The following is a 10,337-nucleotide window of genomic DNA, read 5'->3' as shown; positions in this document are numbered from 1 at the left end:
ACATTCCTGTTTCTATTTACATTACAAACATGATCCCAACTGTCTTAGAATAGTGGTTGTACTCACTATAATTGAACACAAGTACACATACTTTTATTTCAGTTATTTGGAAACAAGTTGATGTATTCACTGAGATTTTCCTAACAAGCTTCATCCTAAATTGTCGACATTTCAATGAGCATAAAAACAATCATTTTGTGTGTCTATTAGTATGTTTCACATACAACAAACATGGAAAAAATATAACCAAGTGAAAAATGTGAGACTGAAAAGATGAGAGAGGGATTTCACTTATATCCAGAGGACTACTTTTTGTTTTCTGTAGGGAAAGAGAGATAATATTTATAATATTTCAACTAATGCCTATTAGTAATACATGGACATGTGTGATGTGCAAAACACTTAAAATTGGTGCTTGATTATAATGAGATACTTTTTGGAAAAGTAGTGCAATGGCTTTACAAGTTCTAAGTTAACACTGTAACCGCAGCTCTGCATGTATGACAAAAGCAACAAGCTCACAAAATAACACTGGGAATGTGGAAGTGACTTATCAGAAACAAAATCATGATCTGGTATGAAAACCTTCTATTCTACTTTTAATTGATAAAACTATCCACGTGGTTTGAATACTGAACTGAGTACCACTCCAGTCCATCAAGGTGAAACTGTTGCATGATTTACAAAGCCTCTCTTGCACGTCAGCATCTCCACATAAAGTCTCGAGCAAAGCCGGGAGAGTTAGCGGGTCTATTCTGCGTATTAACCATGACAGGCAGAACTGTGTTTAGCGAGGCTGTCAGTGGCTTTCCTTTCAGTTGGCACCCGTATGATGAAGCACATGTGCGTGACTGCTCGGCACCGTTCGAGTGGCCCCCGGCAGTTCCGCCTCTGCTCCTCTGTCTTCCTCTGAAGTTCACAGCGTTGATTTACAGAGTAAGATAAGCCCCCGCGAGCCCTGCAGAAGGAGTGCTCCTCTATCCAAGGTCTTCCACTAATAACAGTATTAATCAGCGTAATGGCGTGTTACATTTATCACCCCTATGCTCGGGTGAGGTCAGCTTCCCAATGTGGCTCGCTTTAATTTCCCGCCGCACGAAACTATGCAGGGAATGTTGTCGGAATCGGAGTCGCTCGCAGTGCGGCGTGGCTGAGAATTTTACAATGCGACTGTACCTTTACCTTGCCTGCACACACCTTCCCGAGCTCCTCCCCGACCTCCATGCTCGCTCACACGCGATGAGCAATTGAGCTGTCAATCAAGCCGGAAGCAAAACCTCTGTTGAAAGCGTTGGCAGTGAGGCGCTCCAGGGGCCCCGAGGCAGAGGCCCCCGGCGCGGGCCCGCCTGCCCTGCAGCTCCAGCTGCAACTCAAGTCACCTCAGGGCAACACTGAGAGGATTACATCAATGGTTCTGCACGCCGCCGTGGGAGCTGAAGGCCTGCCACACGCACAGAGTTCACCAAGCCACGAGAGGATTTATGTTCCGTTCAGCAGGTTGGCCAACAGGAGCACTGTGAGGCTACTGATTCTTCAAATCCATGAGTGAGACCAGCGGGTCTGCCTTATGCAAACCACTGGAGGAATATTTTGTATCAACAGTATCTCAACTCCTGCACCTCTTTTAGCAGAGAGGGACAGGGTGGGGGGGGGGACTGGTTCATCACAAGATAATTCTGGATTGGGCAGAATGTGAAATCTATCAATGAAATGCATGAAACACATTTATTTCTTCATTAAACAAATGCATGTTCTCTTTCATTTTAAAAGCAACAAAAACAACTAATGATGGTGTCACTTTGTAGCGCCAGTTGCAATGACTTACTATCGTGACCCCTGCATTTAGAATATAGAAGCAGCTCATGCTCATGATGTCTTTACAGCCCTTCTGCTAGAAATGGTTAATCTGGCGAAGACGATGAGTTTGCTTACATACTGTATTAATTATACTTACATCTTGAAATCACCATTTTCTTTGATGTGTAGTTATCGTTTTAAAGAACAATTCAATTATTTGCGCCGATCACAAACATTAGATTTCGTGCAAATTCATCTTTTCCAGCTGAACCCAATTGTTCAAATTCTGGTTATAATGTTTGCAGAAAACATTTTGGTTGAATCATCAAACACATTCAACACCTACTTCAATAGGTATAGAGCTTTTTCTCACTAGAATCCTTAAGATCAAACTGTTCATAATAGTTGAACATCAACATCAATGTGGAGATTCACTGAAAGCAAAGAGCAGAGTTTGAAATTATTTTTCATTTTGAATAATGAAGAAATAAATCCTTTATTTAATTATTTTTCTCACAAAAGAAAAAAAAACAACCATTATCTCTTTTTCCATTGTTGCATTTTAACAATAAAAACCGTGGATTGATTCTCAGCAGCATAAATGAGAGCGTTGAAGTTCACAGTTTGGAAAAATGACCACCCAGTGCGAAGACCTCATGTGGAACAAAAGTTGGTCTTATGACTGGTTGGCTGTGGGATGTTCAGGGTCACCAATCCAATCCAAACCACTGACCTCCCACCTGCACACACAGAGACTCAGATCGACTTAAAACTTCATATCAGTGGGTCAGATTCAGTGTGAAAGTGGCACCAGACCCCAACGTTAACACCACCGCACTTTATCCAGAGACGTTGTGAAATTATGAAGGCGGTTCAGGACAGTAACTTCTTCTACATATAATAAGCATGTTTTGATTCGTTTACCATTTCATTTGGATTTCTAAACTGTTGCGGTGCTAAAGTATGGAAATAGTTGTTGGGAAAATCAAATTGTTTGCTTTGCAGTATTTCTAGAATACAATACACCATATAATACAGTTGAATTACTAATGATTATTGAATTTTGTGAGATTTATCTGATAACTAACTGTGATTAGGGACTTTGTTAACATGCCAGCAATACTTATTATCAGAGCTCTGCTTTTGAAGCCCCATCAGGACAAGCAACTATAACCAACTCTCTATATTTCAGAGTATCTTAGTGAAATAAGAAGCAGGAAGCCCTGCTGTGGTGAGGGTGTAGCTGAGAATGGAGACACCAACAGGCTCCAACAAACTCATCAGAAAGTCCAGTGATGTGGTGGAGGTGGAGATGGACTGAGAGAGGAGGATCCGGTCCAAACTGAGGTCCATCGTGAACAATGTCTCCCACCTCCTCCATGATGTCCTCGTCAGTAGCAGAAGGAACTTCAGCAAGAGACTCATTCCACCAAAGTGCAGTTGAAAGTCACGGGAACTCCTCTTGAAAATAATGTTTTTTTCTTTGTTAATTTCTTTGTCAATTCCTATACCAATCACCTTTTTAACTCTTGTCCATTTATCCTTATGCATAACAATATTTAATATTAGATATATATTTTTATTCTTCTATTTCATTGAAATGTCTCTATTCTATTTAATCTTATATAAATACAATATTCAATTCTATTCTCTTCTATTCTATATGTAGTAGCGTTTGAAGGGGGCTGGAGGCAGCTCAGCAGCTCCAGCTTGTCTCCACCCTCACAGACCTCTTCGGATCACACACATGATGAGAGCTTCATCCGGACAGGAGCAGGCCCAGGACTCGGTAAGTCTGCTTTATTCACTTCATATATATTAAACATCAGCCAATACATTTAAAAATCACAGGGAAATATAGGTTCTTAGGATGGAATGTATCACTGATATGCAATAAGCAGTGCTTAAAAATAAAAAAAATAAATAAAATGATCATATAAAAGCCATAATATAGATTGCTAATATATATGTATTAAAGCACAAACAGGATAAAAGAAAAAGAAATTTTGTGGGAACATTTTAAGCGTTTTTACATAGTTTTGAATGTGTGGAACCTACATTTAAATGAACAATTTAAACTAAACTATAATTTTTTTAAACCATAGAATTAAAATAGAGTGTGTAAAATAAAGTGAAATACATCAACATAGGCCGGAACTCAGAACGGCCTCCGACATATATATGGAAAATGATCGGAATAATTTTCCAACCCGGGTTGATTTATTCACACACATATTATTTTATTTAGATTTATTTGATTAGATGGTAAACTTTCGATTTAATTCCAACAGATTCTAACCCCCCCGCCCCCCCAGTGAGGTGTGGCTCAGAGAGGCAGAGCTGCAGCTCTGAGGCCTTCAGGGTCAGAGGACATTGAGCCGCTGTCCGCGGTGCTGAACGGGCTTTTCCAGGATAATTACATCCACACCGCAACACCAGTGATCCGAGCTGGAAAGACCCAGCAAAGACTTTCATATCGGACTGCAGAGCCAACAAGACACAAACACAAACGCCTGGAAATCACTCATGTCGAAGTGTGTATGGTGTCCTCTCAGACCTGAACCCCCGATCGTTACGCATTTCGCTCCAACACAAAGTCCAAGTGATTTCACAGCTAAAAGCTAAAAATCGAGAATTCCATTATCTTTAGTAGATTCTGAAATACATCTATCAATGACCACTTGGAATCTACAATGTAACTGCAATTCCCACACTCTTTTAGAAATGTATTGTATGTGTAAAAAATAAAGGTAACAGAGGATGAAGCGTCCAGTGGGACTCATCCCTCCTTTCTGTGTTAATTGATGGAATTAATGAGCTAAATGTTGGGGTTCGCCTCCTCCTGGTGGCCCGGCCGGAAAACGCAGCGACCGTTTTTAAATAAATCTACAAGCATTAGGGGGAAAAAAAAATACAACTTCTACTCTAGTGGGGCTATTTTCCCTCAAGTCCGCAACGTGACTAAATTTATTAAAATGTGGAGCTCTGAAAGTTGTATTTGTTGTATTTTTTTTCGTGCCACCAAACAAGCTCACGAAATTCGATTTAAAAAGTACACAAATCTGTCAAGAATGTTAAATTAAATGAGGAACGGGCGCGTTACGTTTTTACAAGAAGCGCTGGCATATACAACAGGCATGTTCCTATTAAAAAATATAGGAAAAATTAAATAAAGGAATGTATATTTAAATTTAAAAAATACATATATACACAAATTGTAAATTGGGAACTGTGTAACTCGGCTAACAACACATCTATCTATCTATAATAATAATAATAATAATAATAATAATAATAATAAGTCGAAGAATGCTGCTCTACGTCGTTGTGTTTTATTCTCCCATTGACAATAACAGCCGCTGCCTGGGAGAACTTTAATACCAAGGGAGGGAGGGAGGGAGGGAAGAGCGGTGGGGTGGAGGGGGAGGAGGTGATGGTGCTGGTGGGTGGAGGAGGGTGCGGTGACACCCTTTGCAACAAACCTGCCCACTGTAACAAAGCCGGAGCGCGCTTGCAGGGACGCAGACGTGCAGTGATGCTGCGCCGTGCGGGGATAAATGACCTGAGTCTGAGCGCCGGCGCCTCACAGCATGGACAGGCTGCACACCCAGCGCACGTAACGCAACACTTTCAAACGCTGTCTGCAGGTGCGCAACAAGCGACCAGCACTGGCAAGAAGTTTGCATCGCGCTCTTCCATAAAAGATGTAGACTCACGCCTGAGACTTAAATGTTTAAAAGGATGTGTCTGTCGGAGTCGCACGCCTCATATGGAATTTGAGTTTTTGCAGCAGTATTAGTTCGTTTTTTGCACAAGTCATAAAAGCTGTTTTCTTTTTTTTTCTTTTTTAAATGAAACAAGCTTACAAACAGGTATTTTTCATCATCCCATATTTCACGATTTAGCACCATCGGGTTGTATTTAATGTGTGAAACATTAAGTAATGTGCTCTTGTCCTGCAGGTTATCCATCATGGAGGTGACACTGGATGCAATTAACCCAGCGACAACTAGAGCTCTGTTACTGGCATGTGTGACCCTGCTCTTCTCCCTCCACCTGTGCCGGTGGCTCTGGCAGCGGCCCGGCTCGGGCCCGCCCGGACCCTTCGCCTGGCCGGTCATCGGGAACGCCGCGCAGCTTGGCAGCATGCCGCACATGTATTTTACGCGCATGGCGAAAAAATACGGCGCAGTGTTCCAGATCAAGCTGGGCTCCCGGGCCGTGGTGGTGCTGAACGGGGACTACATCAGGCAGGCGCTCATCAAGCAGGGGCCCGAGTTCGCCGGCAGACCGGACTTCACCTCCTTCCAGCACATCTCCGGCGGGAACAGCTTCGCGTTTGGCACCGTCTCTTCCAGGTGGAAGGCGCAGCGCAGAGCGGCGCACTCCGCCGTGCGCATGTTCTCCACCGGGAACCCGCACACCAAAAAGATCTACGAGCACCACATCATCAGCGAGGTCAGGGAGGTGCTACGACTGTTCGTGGGAAAGACGCAGGCGCACGGGTTCTTCCAGCCCATGGCGTATCTGGTGGTGTCCACGGCGAACATCATGAGCGCGGTGTGCTTTGGGAAGAGGTACTCGTACGAGGATGAGGAGTTCCGGCAGGTGGTTGGTCGGAACGACCAGTTCACCCAGACAGTGGGGGCAGGGAGCATCGTGGACGTGATGCCCTGGCTCCAGTACTTCCCAAACCCCATCAAAACCATCTACGAGAACTTCAAAATCCTCAACCGGGAGTTTGACCAGTTCGTCCGCGACAAGGTCATCCAGCACAGAAAGTCCATCCAATCCAGCATCATCAGGGACGTGACGGACGCGTTGATCGTGGCGCTCGAGCACATCACGGAGAAGAGAGAACAGACGCAGGAGAAAGACTACGTTGTCTCCGCAGTGGAGGATATTTTCGGAGCCAGCCAGGACACACTGTCCACTGCCCTGCACTGGGTCTTCCTCATTCTTGTCAAGTAAGCAAAACGCTATTTTAACAGCTCTATAAAGGCTTTGAAAGAAATCCTGGGCAACAACACAGAGAGAAAATGGTTTTTCTTCTATTTCCTTAATCACAATGATTTATTAAATTGTCATGATATTTAGGAGTACTAGACACTTTAAGTGGTGCATAACAAGACAATCGTTGTCAATCATCACATCTTTTTTTGTTAACAATACTAACATACAGAAATGGACGACAAATTACTTTTATATAAATTTATTTTATTAAGTAAATCATTCGAATGTGAGGCCGCTCCACCCTGGCTGGGTATGATGTGAATATCAGTAAATCAGACTGTACAGGCCTGAGGAAGTTCAGTAGCACATTGTTACATAACATGTTCGCGGGAAAGGTGAGGCACAGGTAGAATAATATGAAATAAACAAACAAACATCAAAACAAAAAAGAACCACAAGTGTAATAAAGAAAGTACACAGATTATATAAGAGTTCAAGTTATGATGTGTTTTCTTTTGTTGTTGTTAAAAAAACAAACATCTGCAGACATTTCTCAGATGGTTTAAAGTGTTAACACATACAGTATGTGTGACTCGAATATCACAGTCATTCTTTCGAGAGAGGAGCTTTGTGTGTTAATTCTGCCCTCACCTGTGACTGCAGGTACCCGGAGACGCAGACGCGTCTCCAGCAGGAAGTGGACAAGGTGGTGGACCGGAGCCGCATCCCCTGCGTCGAGGACCAGCCGCGGCTGCCGTACGTCATGGCCTTCATCTACGAGGTGATGCGCTTCACCAGCTTCGTCCCCCTCACCATCCCCCACTCCACCACCGCGGACACCACCATCATGGGCTACACCATCCCGAAGCACACCGTGGTCTTCGTCAACCAGTGGTCCGTCAACCACGACCCGGCCGTCTGGTCGCACCCGGAGACCTTCGACCCGGAGCGCTTCCTGGACCAGGACGGCGTCCTGAACAAGGACTTGGCGAGCGGCGTCCTCATCTTCTCCCTGGGGAAGCGGCGCTGCATCGGGGAGGAGCTGTCCAAGCTGCACCTCTTCCTCTTCACCTCCCTCCTGGTGCACCAGTGCCACATCTCCGCGGACCCGGCCCGGCCGCCCAAACTGGACTACGACTACGGCCTGACGCTGAAGCCGCACGCGTTCTCCGTGGCGGTGGCTCTGCGGGACGACATGACGCAGCTGGACGCGGCCATCGGCCAGGCGTCCAGTTAGTCCTCGTGGGCTGAAGCAAAGTCGAATGCAATCAAAAACATCTATATATATAACAAATGAAGGCGGGCACGGAAAAATTCAACGAGCTCATGTGTTGTCATATTTATCCCCTGAACTCTCAGGCCACTCACTTGTCTTTTTGTTTAAGTGCAAGACATTAATGATCATAGAGACACAAGAGCAGTCGCGCGCCTGATCACCAGAGATCAGACTCACTCTGCTCCATCTCTGAGGCAATTCTGTGAAAATCACCTCGTCATGTCACCGAGTCGAGACTCTCAATCATGAACAGTACACATGAGATCCTCCTCTATTTTCCTATACATAGTTTTTGCTGTCAGGCAAATGTCAGAGAAATTCCACTTTTCTTTAAACCATCGCTGATCTGGTTCACTCCTGTTCATTCCTCCCTGAGACACGGCTTCATATGTGACATTCGAAGGTAAACACAGAAAGCCGGGGTTGCTATATTTTCTAAATACAATGTGCCATGGTCAGCCTGCTGGCCGAACAACAGGTGAATAAGCTCATGGAGTGCATTAACCCTTTACGCCCAGTGCCTATACATATAACACTAACGTGCAATTTAATAAAATGTCGTTACTCAGGAAGAGAGGCTTAAACAAAAAGCCCAAACTATTTCAACACACGTGATTTTTTTTTGGTTTTGTTTTTTTTGGAGGAGGACTTGAATATATTCTGAACCCTGTAGGTATAGAGGCTGAAATAACAAGGCATAAAGATCACAAAGGGTCTATAAAGCAGAGCGTCTGTCAACTGCTGTGTAACGTCGATGTGACAATCTGAAATCAGTGTTATTTTGACATCTATTTCTCTTTTTGTATGAGTTTAACTGCCTTAAGAAAATCTGAACGCACACCTCTCTTTAAATGCCAGATCCAGAGCCAAATCAGATTATAAAGATTAGTGTTTTCAACATGAGGGTCGGGACACTGGGGGTAGTTTTCATTTTACTGTTTCTAAACTAATCTAATTGCTTATTATTATATTCTACTGAGACACTAAAGCTCTGACTCTAAGGTCGTGGATTAGTGTTTGTCAGCACTAATTCTAATAAATCAGGCTCATGTTTTAGTATAAAAGTGACTTTATTTGTTAACAGAACGAGCAGCACTTTTAGGTCATTCAAGTGTCTCAGTGAATCAAATCTATTGGCAAAAGCATTGATGTGTTCTTTATTAAAAGATAATTAATCATGTAATAAAACTAAACACCCACAAAGCAGTTAAACATAGTAAATAAATCTCTTAAAACATCTAATTCATTTTGAAATTCAGAAAATAATAGAAACCAATAATTGATGTAATAAAAAAGAAATTTAAATCCATAATAGTATATTAACTTGAAGATTACCTGCTTCCATGTAGGCTTTAATTTGTGAGGTTTACCAATAAACCCACACATGAAGCTCAAGAAACAAATCAAATCCAACAGTTTACCGTAACTTTTAGAGCAAATTCAACCAGAAACATGCAAATTAGACGAGTGATAGAAAAACCAAACAAGGAGAGACCTTGAGAGCTGCAGACTGCAGCAGTACAGTACATTAAGCTTCTGACTCCACTTTACCACGGCTGTGATGATGTTGCTTTTCTGGATTATCTCTTCAGTCTGGAGCCCTGACAGTTGTTTTGAATGATATTGTACAGTTCCATAATAAAACGGATGCTATTCTTTTGTTTTCCACTGGTGTGTTTTTCTGACCTGGATAAGACGGACATCATTAAAAGGTTGAATGACACAGATCTAACTTTGTATTGGACTCCTTTAAAAACTCACCCTAAACAATCTTTACCGTGCCAAAGAGCTCCTGGCATGAGGCCATGTCAGGTGGGACCAGACAGGAAGTGTTGGGGAGATCCCTCTCGACGTGCAGCCTCTTATCTGGCCTCTCCAGAACATCCTGTTCTCGATCAGCGGGAAGCTCACAGCCAACGGGCCCGTGCGTGACAAACCCAGACGGCTCGTGAGCACGGCACATCTCCACTTTCGTAAATACAGAATTAAATCTGGAGACTAAATAGTGGATGTGAAGTCATGCGTGGCAGAGCTCCAACGATAATCTTTATGAATGAGAGGGAAAACACTCTGTTTTCCTTCACCGAATCAGAGATGACAGAACGTCAAACATAAACCGGCTTGGAGTGGCAGAGATCCTCGCAGTGTCGAGGTTACTACAACAAATTCAGCCGGGAAATGATTTGAGTTATAGCTGCTGACAGAACAAAAAGCAACAAGCCCCCCCACCCCCGAAGGCTTGATGGTGTCTGCCTCCTTACATTTCAGGAGGCTTTCAAAGGAAAGAAATATGAAAATGTCACTTAAAGCT

The 10,337-nt window shown here is 43.4% G+C and overlaps 1 protein-coding gene across 1 annotated transcript; it reads left to right on the top strand.

Moving 5' to 3' along the window:
- Positions 1-5,315: 5,315 nt before the first annotated feature.
- On the top strand, positions 5,316-9,755 carry cyp1b1 (cytochrome P450, family 1, subfamily B, polypeptide 1). The gene is made up of 3 exons (XM_080482009.1): positions 5,316-5,669; positions 5,760-6,764; positions 7,414-9,755. Exons 2-3 carry the CDS (start codon positions 5,770-5,772, stop codon positions 7,985-7,987), a joined length of 1,569 nt encoding a protein of 522 aa, XP_080338135.1. The 5' UTR covers positions 5,316-5,669; positions 5,760-5,769; the 3' UTR covers positions 7,988-9,755.
- Positions 9,756-10,337: the final 582 nt, after the last annotated feature.

Source organism: Lipophrys pholis, assembly GCF_963383615.2.
Source record: "Lipophrys pholis genome assembly, chromosome: 15".
Classification (NCBI taxonomy): Eukaryota; Metazoa; Chordata; class Actinopteri; order Blenniiformes; family Blenniidae; genus Lipophrys; species Lipophrys pholis.
Note: the sequence above shows the minus strand (reverse complement) of the source record. Positions and strands in the feature narration are given on the sequence as shown.

Bases quoted from the DNA above. Each gene is read 5' to 3' on its own strand.
- cyp1b1 (XM_080482009.1), top strand. From the start codon at position 5,770: ATGGAGGTGACACTGGATGCAATTAACCCAGCGACAACTAGAGCTCTG. The intron at 6,765-7,413 runs GTAAGCAAAACG...CTGTGACTGCAG, and splicing joins GTCTTCCTCATTCTTGTCAA to GTACCCGGAGACGCAGACGC.